Source organism: Mus musculus, chromosome 4 (genome assembly GCF_000001635.26).
Source record: "Mus musculus strain C57BL/6J chromosome 4, GRCm38.p6 C57BL/6J".
In the NCBI taxonomy this organism is placed as follows: domain Eukaryota; kingdom Metazoa; phylum Chordata; class Mammalia; order Rodentia; family Muridae; genus Mus; species Mus musculus.
Window position 1 is genome coordinate 8,535,153 of NC_000070.6, and position 14,463 is coordinate 8,549,615.

The 14,463-nt window shown below is 40.9% G+C and overlaps 1 protein-coding gene across 2 annotated transcripts in view; it reads left to right on the top strand.

The window, feature by feature from the left end:
- The first annotated feature begins 316 nt into the window (after nucleotides 1–316).
- The window catches only part of Rab2a (RAB2A, member RAS oncogene family), a 72,234-nt gene continuing 58,087 nt past the window's right edge, over nucleotides 317–14,463 (top strand). Inside the window, exon 1 of one of the 2 annotated variants that reach the window (XM_006538126.4) lies at nucleotides 317–756. In XM_006538126.4, coding sequence (XP_006538189.1) covers nucleotides 711–756 — 46 coding nt within the window. In that variant the 5' untranslated portion in view covers nucleotides 317–710. The remainder of the gene's footprint in view (nucleotides 757–14,463) is intronic. The other variant, NM_021518.3, reaches the window with a different exon arrangement.

Here is a 14,463-nt window from a genome sequence, read left to right on the forward strand (position 1 = left end):
CCATCATGTCATACCAGGTATTTCCTTTCATGTTGCTTCTGTATTTATTTCAGTTTTTCGTACAATACATACACAAAACATGATTAAGCCATATATTGTACACATTACACCTATACACAACATTGCACTTAGAATCCTGGTCTGATAAACAGCATGCAAATGTATATTTACTTCAATATTTATACAGTTGGGTTTTTTTTTACATCTTTTTAAGAGCGACATAACAGCATTATAGGGACATACCACGATTACACACACACACACACACACACACACACACACACACACACACACACACACACAGAGAGAGAGAGAGGGCGGCGACTGAACCTAGCAGGCTCCGTTTCCTCGCGACTCCCCGAGCCCCGGCCTGGTAGGCGGGGCTCCGGGGTAGGCGGGACTCCGACCGGAGGGCGCGGCCGCGGCTCCTCCCCTCTCCTCCGGCGGCGCAGGCGGCGGCAGCACTTCCGGGTCGGCGCGGAGGCGGGGCGGAGGCGCCGCGGCTGTTATTGTTCCGAAGGGCTGGGCCGCTGTGCTCCGCGCTCGGCGCTGTCAGTTCGTCCCGCTGCCCCTCGGCCTTTGCTGCTGGCTCTGACGGCGACCGACGGCGGGCGGGGCCCGGGTTCGCGGCCGAGCGGCGCCGGTGAGGGCGCGGAGGAGGCGCACAGCGGGAGGAGGAGCCGTGAGCCTGGCACGGAGCGGCCGCGGCCATGGCGTACGCCTATCTCTTCAAGTACATCATCATCGGCGACACAGGTGAGGCCGGCGGCGGGCCGGGGGCGACCGGGGCGGGCAGGCGGGGCAAACGGCGGCGGCGGCGCCGAGCGGCGCGGGTCGGGGGCGCAGCGCCTCCCTTCCTCCCATCCTCCCTCGGTCCCCTGGCCGCCGCTCCATTTCCGCAGTGCTGGCGCTGGTGACGTGGGCGCTGCGAGCGGCCGCGGCCTGCCTGGGCCTTCCTTCCCTGCTCCGCCCGGGCCCGCTGCAGCCAGGCCCGCGGCAGCCGTTTGCCACTTCCCGGAGAGTGTGACAGCAGCACGGCCGTCCCCGGGGGGCCCCCGCCTCGACTGTCTCCGCGGCCCGGGGAGAGAGAGGGAAGTCGAACGAATTGGAGCGTGACGGGCCCCGGTCCAGATTTTTCTCCCTGGTCCCACCTCCCCGACCTGCACGCTTCCGTCTAGGCCCTGGCAAGGCGCACCCTGAAGTGGGACAGCCTTTTGGGGAGGAAAAAAAAAAATTAAAAAAGGAAAAGAAAAAAACCTAAATTTTTTTGGAAATATCCTCAATCTCCAAGTCCGAATAAGTGAGATCACATGACTCGATGGCAGGGCAATTCTTCTCGGGATCATTAAAGCACCATTGAGCTCTGGCGACTTTTGCCACGTGTATGCTGGCATTATTTGACTTGATAGTAATGCAAGGCAGGTCAGTGGGCTGGGTGTGAGCATACTGTGGGTATGCTGACTTACTACTGATTTTTTTTTCTTTTTTTTCGGTTTTGTCAAGTCCAGGATCACAACTGTTAATTTTCAGGTGACCTCGTGTACATTTGTAGCAAAAAAAAAAAGGAAAAAAAAGTTCCCACTTAAAAATAGCATCCTCATAAGTTTCTGAAGCAAATAAGCAAGCTGTTCATGAAATACTTTGAATACCTGCGATTTGGGCCATATTTCGAATCTAATAATAAACGTAAAGCTTATTTAGGTGTTAAAACTATTAATACACTAGAGTCTGATTTCAGTGGTGAGTGTTGCACAACCTGGACCCCTTACACAACTTTGTAAATGTAGAAGCATCTTGAGGTTGCCCTATGATGTAGCAGGTTCTATAAGTAACTCTGGAAGTATGTTGATTGCTACCTAACACAAACTTCCTGCAGTTAATACAGTTTTTCAGCCGTGTGTGTGTGTGTGTGTGTGTGTGTGTGTAAGGAAACTGGATGGTTTTCTATGCAAGGTACTGGATAAAGCCATATTTTGTAAACTGGAAAAGTGGTATCTAAAATAAAAGCACTGAGTTATTTTAAAAAAAAAAAAAAAAAAAAACAAGTAAAATTGGAGATGTCAGACTAACTACAGTGTGCCTGGGTGTGTGAAACAGGAATAACTGACCACTTGGTTGTCCCAGCAGCAGCACAATTTAGATTGAGTATTTGCAGGGTATCGTGTTTTTATTAGTATTTAGTAATGTGCAGGGAATACTGGGAGGACAGATACTAACTAGCTGACGCTCTGTTCTCAGGAAATGGTCCCCATCCGTAAACAGTCCCTGTGGTTTGAAGGGAAGACACTCCTTTCTTGGCATTCTGGTGTGACCTAGTTCTGGCCTTTGACTGCTCACTGGGCTGTAGATAGCACTTGGTCCACACTCCAGTTCAACTAGTATAGCTTAGCCTCAGTTTCATCTGAACTACTCTGTCAAGCTCTTGCTTTAGTTTGGTCCTCAGTGAACTAAAGTACCTCCTGCTCTTGTAGCATTCTTTCCTACTGCATCACCTTGCTGTTGCCTGTGAGCCCAATAGCTGGCTTCTGAGGCTTCCTTGCTCCCTCCTCCTCCCTCTGTTTGGCCTGCCTTCTGCCATTATCATTCCCTAAGAAATGTTGTTAATCTTTTAATTAAAGCCTTGCCCCGGCCTTCCATAATGCCTGCAGAATCAACATATCTTGACCTCTTATATATGCCAGTATTCACCTGGTACCTTGGTTAGAAGTAACTGCTTATTTTCTGGATTATATTTCTCAATTTATATAGTTTTCCTGGTGTTTATTCCAGACTTATTTTATAGGTATTTGTGTAGGCATCTGCATTTGCTTACGTAGTTCTTGGGGGTAGAAAAGGTGTTCTGTATGCTTTAGGATGGACCCAGTCAAAGGTAGGTCTCATGTAGTTAATTAATCAGGAGCCGAATGGACTGTATTTCTACTACACACATTAATCATTTCAAAGTTTAATCCCAAATCTACTAGTTTTTTGCTTAGTGCTTTTGCTTGAAAAGGGCTATCATTTTATTTCATAGAGAGTACACTAGCAGGCATAATGTGATTTATAAAGTGGAAAGTGTTTCTGCTTTGAACAAGCCTAGTCTAGTAATATAAGCGCATAATTATTAACAGAAAAAGCCTATTTCAGGAACCTAACATGTCTGTCAGTTTTTAACTTCATAATCAGTCCTCCTGTCCCTCATCAGATACACACATTCACAAGCCAATTGTGTTTACTCGCAGTTAAAATGCCCTTTTTTCTTTTGCCTAGATTGTGGTAAACCTGCCTTTCCTTCCCTGCTGGAGTAGAGTGGTCTTTCTTGCCCCATTCCCCATTCTCTGTTCCTCCACTGTCTTCTCACTCCACCAGCATTTTAAATGATCCTTGTTATTAGGAAGGCTTTTCTTCTCACTGTTGGCTGAAACGTTTGTGTGCCTTGAAGGGAGGTTCTTACTAGGGAGGTGACATTTGAACTGAAATTAAATAAGAGCACAGAGTAGGTGACCTAGCTTAGAGGCTTGAGAACTAATCACAAATAATCCTCTTTGTCCGAGATTTTATTATTTGAACTGTTGAAATTATGAAGTCTTAAATTTAAAAATTTTTATGTGTGTGCATGAGTGCCTGCATATAATGTGTGTGATAATGATGATGATGATTGTGTGTGTGTGTGTGTGTGTTTATACCATGTACATGCCTGATGTCTGCAGAGACCAGAAGAGGGTGTCACATGAGGTCACCTGGAACTAGAGTTGAGCCACTGTGTATGGCTGTTGGGAGCTAACTCCATGATTTCTGACAGGGCAGGAAGTGCCCTTAACCACTGAGCCGTCTCTCAAGGCACCAAAGTAAGGAATCTTGTAGGGGAGAAAAAAGCCTCAAAATATTAATACATTTATAAATAAGCTCCCAGTCTGAGAAACTCCTTCTCAGAGTTCCTTACTTGTCTTCACACTCCTGCTTTGATATCAGGGTTTGATGGATGTACCATAGGTCAGACAATTGCAGAGCAAAATTACAGCTCATGCACCCCAAAATGCAAGGTCTTATTTATTTGGTGAAAATTGTTTTGGTGCAACTGGTTCACATGTAAAACTGTTGACACCTGGGGATCTGACAGAGCTGCCCTTCTGGAATGAAGTGGGTGGTGACCTTTAGTGAACAGGAAAAGAAATGGAGAAGGTCTTCCTTCCTGCAACGAGGAAGAGCCACCTAGCAGTAAGGTACCATGATTCCACAGTTGTCTCCAGTGTTAAGCTCATAGAAATCAGACTGCTGGTGGAGTGGAATGGTATGGTTTGAATGCAAATGGGGTGCAAAAAGCAAGTTATAGGAATATGTTATACTTGCGCCCCCTTTTCTTTCTTATGTTTTAATACTGGAATATTATGTCCATGTTGCTACCTGTGTGCATAGCCAGGTTTCCATAGTCGCTGTCAACTGTATTCCATCTTTTGGAGTGTTTGGGGGAAGTTTTCAATTAGCAATAATTACTTGTTGAGTAAATCTCATAGGCTACTACTTACTACCACAGGCAAAGCTCGTGCCACCTCCCTTTGCTGCCTCAGGCTGGGAGGCTGTGTCTGTACTGTAGAAGACAGCCGCATAGATCCTCCACATCTCATCTCTAACTTACCAGTTTCCTGTTAAATTCTCCCACTTGATTTCATCCACTTTGCTTATTTACAAGCTTGAAAATACTCAACATTTTAGCTGTTCTTTTCTTATAAGTAAAAGATGATGGATTCCCTGGGCTACCACACCCAGGTAATCCCTCCTTTTACTTCTTGCATTTATTTATTTATTCATTCATTCATTCAGAGCACTTGAGATGATATTTTATTAGTTCCAGGGTGACTTTTTATTCTTAAAACCTTGGCAGGAGCAGTACTTTAGCATGACTCTTCTTGGTCAGTGGTGGTCCTTTATGCTAAGTTTTAAACTTGACACTTTTCTTACTTGCTGCTTTGCAGATTTTTCTCTTTTTCTTTTTCTTTTTTCTTATTCTTAAAGTATTCTGGGTGGTATATTGCCATAAAGAATTCTTAAGGCTTTTTATAGTTTCTACATAATATCAGTGCCCTGTTGTCTACCCCCTTGGTTTGAGGGATTCTCTTATTCACTTTTGCTTGCTTGCTTGCTTGCTTGCTTGCTTGCTGATTCATTGATTGAGTGATTGAGATTGCTTGCTGATTGATTGATTGATTGATTGAGATAGGATCTAATTTCTGAAATGATTCTTCTGCTCCAGAGTTTCAGTGCTGGGGTTGCAGATTTATCTAGTCCTTATTTTTTTGTCTGTTTTTTGGGAGGGGGTGTCCTGTTTTGGTTTTATTGTTTGTTTTTATAGAAAGATTTTATGTAGCCTCAGTTTCTTCGTGTGGGGAAGGATAATGCTGAAATGATCTTCTTGCTTAGATTTATTTATTTATTATATGTAAGTACACTGTAGCTGTCTTCAGACACTCCAGAAGAGGGAGTCAGATCTCATTACAGGTGGTTGTGAGCCACCATGTGGTTGCTGGGATTTGAACTTCGGACCTTTGGGAGAGCAGTTGGGTGCTCTTACCCACTGAGCCATCTCACCAGTCCTTGTTTAGACTTTTCAAGTGCTGGGATTACAAGGCATGCGCCAGTTTGTATTTTTTTTTTTTATTTTTAGTTAAGGTCTCCCTTTTGTAGCATAAGTTGGCTTCAACTTCAGATCCTCCTGCCTCTGTATCCTGAACGCTGGGATTACTGCCTTGTACCACTGTGTATGTTATTTTTTAATCTTTCAACATATTCATTGCTTTCATTGTACAGATGAAGAAAGGTAAGCTATGTTGTTTAGAAAGACTTATTTTTAGTACTTGTATAACAAAGACCTTGGGCTGTTGGACACTGGTGGCCTGCTTCCTTCCCATTTGGCATCTATTCCCACCTCCTTCAGGTTTACCGTTACCTCACAATATATCCTGGATAATCTGGAACTTGTTGTATAGATCAAGCTGGTCTGAAACTCATAGAGATCACCTGCCTCTGCTTCCCAAGTGTTGGAATTAGAGGGGTGCATCACCATGCTAGGTGATAAAGTTAGGCTTCTCCCAATTATCTTAAATACTCTCATCTTCAGGCATAGCTGATAGTGACTTTGTGACCAAATTGGGAGAGAAAAAGAGGATGAATATTGATGGCTATGCTCCTGCAGCCAACTCCTTGAAGGCAGGATGGTGCCTGGCATAGACAGTGCTTTCATGAATGATAAATGTGTGAGATGTAGGTGTTGCTAGGCACACAGCATGGCACTGGCCAAATTCTTCATTTCTAGACATTGAAGGGCACAGCGATTGGTGTGTTTTGTATAAATGGGGAATATAGGATATATTAATTTTCTGTTGTTACTGTAACAAGCTACCAGAAAACTAGCAGCCCATACAAAACAAATTTATCTTAGCGTTCAGCAGTTCAGGTGGATGATGTGTCTGGCTTATAAAGGCAAGCCTTTGGCAAGGCTGGGTTCTGTTCTGGAAAGTCCTTTCTCATACAGGTTGTTCACAGAACTTAGTTCCAATAGCTGTAGCTGCAGGGCTCCTATCCCTGTTTCTTTGATGGCTGTCATTTGGCTTTTCCTAGCTTTCCATATCCATAACCGTATCGATATTATATATAGAGAGTGCATGCACTGTTGGGTTTTTTTTTCCCTCTTTTCAAAGGTAGTAACAGACAGTTAGTTGTCCACATTTTTTTTCTTGTGTTCTGTCTTTTTTTGTTTGTTGGTTTGGTTTGAGGAAGGTTGTTTTTTTTGGTTTTTGCTTGTGGATTTGTTTTTTTGAGACAGAGTTTCTCTAAGTAACAGCTCTGGCTGTCCTGGAATTTGGCTTTGTAGACCAGGCTGGCCTCAAACTCACAGATTGCTCACAGACCTCAAGTCCTGATTGCTGGCATTAAAGTTATGCACCACCATGCCTGGGCCATGACCTGCCTATCTAAATCTTCTTGTGTCTCCCATCTCTGGTTAATGTAGGCATCTCCATTTTTAAAGATGTGTGTAATTACCTTGGGTCCACCTGGATAACCAAACAAACCTTCCCTTCTCCCAGTCTTGCTTTGATTTTGCATTTGTTGGTTGGTTGTTAATTTCTAGGTCTCATGCACTCAGTGCTGGTCTTGAGCTTGCAGCAGTTCTGCCTTCTTCAGCCTCTCAAGTGCTGGACGTCATGACAGTCATTTACCACCACATCTAGCTGCTGTAACTGGTTGTATAGGGCAGTTTCTCTGATGTTGTAGCTCATTGTATCGGAACATTAGTGTCCATGGAGAGACTCTGTTTTTAGTTGGGGGTTAGGAAGCTGTCATAGTACAACACTGCACATAACTAAGTTGGATTTTAGACTCTGGCCTTTCTGACTCCAGAATCTGCAGTTTCTCCTGTATTGTAAAGATTCCTTTGCTTTTCCTAAGCCCTTATCAGATTGTCTTTTGTGGGTTTGCTAATCTCTTGGTTTGAGTTGCTGTTTGGTGCTTCATAGTCCTTTAGTCCCCTTATTTAAAGAAATAGTACTTGCACTCAGACAAACCAGAAGTGATGGTGCACACCTCTAATCCTAGCGCTAGGGAGGCCAAGGCAGGCAAATCTCTGTGAGGTCAAGGCCAGCCTGCTCTACAGACTTCCAGGATAGCCAGGGCTACACAGAGTAATCTTGTCTTGAAAAGCCAATTTTTTAAAAAGAAGAGAAAATGTTTAATTGGGCTTACATTCTAAGAGAGTTAGTGTTAGAGTTCATGATGACAGAGCAAAGGCGTCTCCACAGGAGCAGCTGAGAAGTTACATTTTGATACACAACTGTAAGGCAGAGATGGAGAGCACTGGGAACGCCTTTCTTTTGTAACCTCAAAGCCTGTAGGCCACCCCCCAGCCCACACCACGCACTTCTTCCAACAAGAACATGGCCACACCTCCTAAATCTTTCCACACAGTTCCACCAAATGGGTGCCAAGTATTCAAACATAGACGCTTAGGGGTGCCATTCTAATTCAGACCATCACAGTGTGTGACTATGAATTTGTCTTGTTTGCTTGAATGTTTCTATAATTATCTCACTTTTGTTTTAAAAACTAACCCAGACCTGACCATGCTGCCTAGTGTCCAGATTAAAAAAACAAACAAATTTATTTTTTTGCCTTCTATGTGTCCTAATATAATATATTGATTTCCTTCTCCAGCTCCCGGACATTTCTGCTTACCTTCTTTGTGACCATGTGGTACTTTTAAATAGTTTGCTATGGCTTGTCTTTAGTGTTCCTAGCCTCTCTTGTGTTTTCTTGTACTTAGCATTTTTTTCCCTTTGTTGTATCTAAATGGTTTATATAAGTTTCCTCATATTAAGATGATTTACAGTCTTTTTGTCCATCCATCAGTCTCTCCATCAGTCCATCCATCCATCTCAACTCCACTAGTGATTTTTTTCAATGTATGTGTGCATTTATTTGTATGGGTACATGTGTGTAGATTTGTGGGCATATGCCATGTGGAAGTCAGAAGTTAACAGTGGATGTCTTCATCTCTCTCCACCTAGGTTTTTCTTGAGAGAGAGAGTTTTTGTCTTTTGACGCAGGGTCTTTTGATAAAGCTGGAGTTCACCAGATTGGCTAGGCTGGTTAGCCAGAAAATTGCAGGGATCCTTTATCTCTGCTGTCTATCTCTCCCCCACCCCACCCCACCTTGCACATATCACCATACCAGGAAATTTAGTTCTTGACCCTCTAGCTTTGCCAGTCTTTCTGCTCCCTTCCGTGATGTCCCTGAGCCTCAGGTGTAGGATTATGTTGTAGATTGTACCAGTTGGGACTGACTACTTCATAGTCAATTTTTCTCTACATTTTCATGAGGTATGGATTCCTATAATTTTTTTATGTAATCTATTACAATATTTTAATTTTTATTTTGAGTCTATAATTTGAAAAATGAAATGTTTTGTATGTAATCATTGAAGAATTTGAATTAATTTCTGCTATTAGGTACCACTGTTAGATAGACAAGGATCAAGACATAGATGACAAACATATGGCTTTTATAGCACATATCACACAGGAAACAATAATATGAATATCACATTTCCCAAGATATGTTATGTCACTCGGACATTATAGAACATTATAAAGACCATTGTTCTGTGGGATGAAAATATAAATTTCTGAGTTTTCTGTTTATAAAATTGATATAATGTCTGCCAAGTACCTGTTCAAGCCCCATTTCTTCTCTCTAACTTCATAACAATGTTTGGATTCAGGTGTCAGTTAAGTGTCTCTTATTTATTTACTGCTTGTATGCTAGTGTAAGAAGGATGTTCATGCTTGGTATGCTGTCATCTGCCTGTAATTCCAGCATCTCAGAAGCTGATTCTGAGTTAGAAGCCAGTTTAGGGTATATAGTTCCAGACAAGCCTGACAATATCAAGGCTTTATCTCAAAATGAATTAACTACTATTAATGAAATAAACTTTATTGAAGACAGGTATTTGTCCATTTTTAGCAATAACTGCTAAACACGTAGAAGTCAAATGGTATCACAAGTCCCTCTGGCTATTTTGGCCTACACCACTCTTGGACACTTTCCAAGAGTCAGTTTTATAATTAGAAGATTCTGACTGGTGTGGTGTCTCCACTGTATGACCTTGGTTAAGCTCAGGTCTCTGCATCTTATAGAATACCAAATTTACATACTTTACTGGGCTTTTGTTTTTGTTTTTTGAGCTTGATATAAAACTATGTACAGGTGCTTTATTAACCACAAAGTGGCTTACTAATAATAATACTTAAAGTTAATTGTTCCCTTCATTGAGCTTCCTAAAATTAAACTAGTGGGGTAGGTTTTGCCTATTTAAAAAGACTAGTTTGCTGATTTTATTCTAACTCCCTGAGTTGAAAACAAGATGATTACAAAATAGTAGCTACTTTGATCTTGATGCCCTTTGTATTTAATAAACTTGAAAAAGTTCTTTTCTGTCTCAAGATGTCTTCCTGAACTACCCAAGATTGGAAAGACTATCAGAGAAAGACATTCCAGTTTTTACCAGTTTGTCTTCAGAAACCAATGGTTGGGCAGTAGTCACCCTCTGCCTGGACTTGGACTTCCTCTGTGCTTGCTTTTATGGTGTGCTGGCCACTTTTATATCAACTTAACACAAGCTAAAATCATTTGGGAAACAGGACTTCCAATTGAAGAACAAGTCTCCATAAGATTGGTTTATAGGGAAGTTTTTAGTGCATTTTCTTAGTGATTAATGTGGGAGAGCCCAGCCCATTTTATGTGGTACCACTTCTAGGCTGGTGGTGCTGGGTACTGTAAGAAAGCAGGCAAAGCAAACCATGAGGGAGCAAAGCCTTTTAGCAAGAGCATTCCTCCATGGCCTCTGCATAGGTTCCTGCCTCCAGGTTCCTACCTTGTCCCTGTCCTTACTTCCCTGGATAAAATGGCAACACTTTAAGTAAGGTTGGGTAGCTACAATCTAGAACATGAAATAAACCCTTTCCTCCTCTAGTTGCTTTTGTTCATGGCTTTATTAGAGCAATTAGAAACCATAAGACACCACATGAAGGATTTCCCTCATTTTTGAACCCCTTTTTGGAAGAAACTTTGTAGTTCTACAGACCTGTTTTGTAAAAATGAATCTGTTGGTAGAGCTATCACATCTGTTTGGATAAAATTAAAAAACCCAGTTTCAAAGGGGGAAGTAAAAGTATGCATAGCCCTAATCACTTCTGTAAACTTTACTTCAGTCAGTAGCATAACAGAGTGACTTACCAGTTATAAATTAAAACAAATAATTCTGTCTGATCCTTGTATCCTAATTTTACCAATGGAATTGTGCAGAAATTACTATTATACTTTTTTAGTTGTCTTTTGTAATATCATGTATAAGTCTTAGTTTTTAAGAATTTCTGCATAGTTAAATCATAATTAAATCTGTTTCTGATCTTAGTCTACTTCTGTGTTGTCTAATAGAAACCAGAACTACTTAAACAAGATTTTAGCAAAAACCTTGGGTAGTTCACAGAATTTGGAGGAAGATAGTAGAATCAAGTTTCAAAATGGGCATGATGGAGAAAAATAGGACACAGCCAGATTCGTGGTATCATACAGCCTGCTTAAGAAGATGGTACATTCATGCCAGTGACTCTGTTGGGCTCTTTCATCTGTGTTGTGGCAACTGTGGACTGTTCTCGCAATGACCCTGGTGCTGTAGCACCCTCTCAAGATTCCAAGTTCTGAGCAGCAGTATCTGATTGGCCAGTCTCTATCAGTTTCCCATTTTTGCTTCCAAGGAGATCAGAGATGCTCAGCCTCCAGAGCACTGGGATTAAAGATGTGTCAGCACATCCAGCCACTTTACCCTTTGTCTTCAGTGTTAGTATTGGTAGCTTGTACATTTGTGTCAGAAGTCAAATTTCTGGATCAGCTGCTGTTTGCATTTAATTTTTATAGATGTTGCCAGAGATCTTCATAAGTGTGATTGTGTTTAATCTGAACTTCCTGTATATGTCATGGACTTAAATTTAACAAGCTAACTTTAGCAATAATTATGTGGATTAATTAACTAGTCTATATTTTCCTAATTTAACAATTTGTTTTTGTTACTGTTACTTTTTTAGTACATGAAATAGTTTATTTTGCTTACAGCTTCTAATTTTGCACAAACCATTTATATCTTAACATACTTCTTATAGGTCATGTACAATAGATTTTATTCCATAGTAATAATATATGTATCTACCTCTTTCCATAGAATCATGAAAGAATGTTTTCTTTTTAAGCTACTTAATTTTGAGACACTGTGTTATTGTGTAGTCCAGGCTGACCATGAGCCCTCAGTGATCCTTCTACCCCAGTCCCTTGTATTCTAAAGTTGCAGGAATGCAGCACCAAGTCTACTTTTGTGTTGTTTCTTTTGCTTTATTTCCCAGCTCTGGAAGCTTTTATTTAATAGGTCTATAATAGAATACAGTTGGCCTTACTTTTTTTCCATATTATTTTTTGAGACGAGGTTTTACTGTGTAACCTGACAGACTTCAAACTTGCAATTTTACCACCTTGTCCTCCAGGTACTGGGCTCACAGGTATGTGCCACTTTGCTGCCCAGCTATGTTTCAGGTAAACAAAAGAAAAGCTTTTTAAATTTCTCATGATTGATTCTTTTTTTTTCTCCCCATAAAACATGATTTTAATATTTCTAGCTGTTAATATTAAAGAAATGGAATAATTATTTTAAGATATATTTTGTTGTTATGTCTCTCTTTTCATTACTTGATTTTATTAATTTGGATACTGTCTCTGTCCTCTGGTTAGCCTGGCTAAGGATTTATCTATCTTGTTGATTTTCCCAAAAGAACAAGCTCCTAGTTTTGTTGATTCTTTGTATAGTTCTTCTTGTTTCTATTTGGTTGATTTCAGCCCTGAGTTTAACTATTTACTGTGGTCTACTCCCATTGGGTGTATTTGCTTATTTTTGTTCTAGAGCTTTCAGATGTGCAGTCAAGCTGCTAGTGTAAGCTCTCTTCGGTTTCTTTTTTGGAGGCATTTAGAGCTATGAGTTTTCTTCTTACCACTGCTTTCATTGTGTCCCATAAGTTTCGGTATGATGTGTCTTCATTTTCATTAAATTCTAAAAAGCCTTTAATTTCTTTATTTCTTCCTTGACCAAGTTATCATTGAGTAGAGCATTGTTCAGCTTCCATGTGTATGTGTGCTTTCCATTGTTTTTGTTGGTATTTAAGACCAGCCTTAGTTCGTGGTGATCTGATAGGGTATATGCGATTATTTCAATCTTGTTCTGTTGAGGCCTGTTTTGTGACCCATTATATGGTCAGTTTTGAAGAAGGTGCCATGCAGTGTTGAGAAGAAGGTATATTATTTTGCTTTAGGATGAAATATTCTATAAATATTTGTTAGATCCATTTGGTTCATAACTTCTGTTATTTTCACTGTGTCTCTATTTAATTTCTGTTTCTATGATCTGTACATTGCTGAGAGTGGTGTATTGAAGTCTCCCACTATTATTGTGTGGGGTGCAGTGTGTGCTTTGAGCTTTAGTAAACTTTCTTTTATGAATATGGATGCCCTTGCATTTGGAGCATAGATGTTCATCTTGGTAGGTTTTTCCTTTGATCAGTATGAAGTGTCCTTCCTTATCTCTTTTGATAACTTTTGGTTCAAAGTCGATTTTGTTCAATATTAGAATGGCTACTCCAGCTTGTTTCTTGGGACCATTTGCTTGGAAAATTGTTTTCCAACGTTTTACTTTGAGGTAGTGTCTGCCTTTGTCACTGGGGTGTGTTTCCTGTATGCAGCAAAATGCGGGTCCTGCTTACATATCCAGTCTGTTAGTCTATGTCTTTTTGGGGGAATTAAATCCATTGATGTTAAGAGATATTAAAGAAAATTCATTACTTCCTGTTACTTTTGTTGTTTGAGGTGGAATTATGTTTGTGTGGCTTTTGGGTTTGTTGAAAGATTACTTTCTTGCTTTTTCTAGGGTGTAGTTTCCCTCCTTGTGTTGGTGTTTTCCATCTATTATCCTTTGTAGGGCTGGATTTATGGAGAGATATTGTGTAAATTTGGTTTTGTCATGGAATATGTTGCTTTCTCCATCTGTGGTAATTGAGAGTTTTGCTGGGTATAGTAGTCTGGACTGGCATTTGTGTTCTCTTAGGGTCTGTATGACATCTACCCAGGATCTTCTAGCTTTCATAGTCTCTGGTTAGAAGTATGGTGTAATTCTGATAGGTCTGCCTTTATTTATATGTTACTTGACCTTTTTCCCCTTATTGCTTTTAATATTCTTTGTTTAGTGCATTTGGTGTTTTGATTATTATGTGACAGGACAAATTTCTTTTCTGGTCCAGTCTATTTGGAGTTCTGTAGGCTTCTTATATGTTCAGGGGCATCTCTTTTTTTAGGTTAGGGAAGTTTTCAGCTATAATTTTGTTGAAGATATTTACTGGCCTTTTCAGTTTCAAAGGTTCAGTCCATTATCATCATAGCAAGAAGCATGAGAGTGTGTAGGCAGCCATGGTGCTGGAAATGGAGCTAAGAGTTCCATATCTTGATCTGCAGACAGCAGAAGGGGACTGTGTGCTACACTGGGTGTAGCTTGAGCATATGAGACCTCAGAGCCTGTTCCTGCAGTGACACACTTCCTCCCTCCAACCAAGACCACACCTCCTAATAGTGCTATTCCCTATGGGCCAAGCATTCAAACACATGACTGTATGGGGGCCGTTCATATTTAAACCACCACAGTTATCCTGGAGGACTCTCTGGTCATTATGTTTGTCCTGGTTTTTCTCCAACACTTGTCATTTTCTATGATTGAAGCAAACCAGTGGGGAAAGTAGAATGAGATGTGAGGAAGAAAGGAACAGGCATAGTATTATTTTGAGAATATTTATTTGCCTTACTTGCTATTAGATTAACACATGTTACTCCCTAAGCAAAGTACTAAA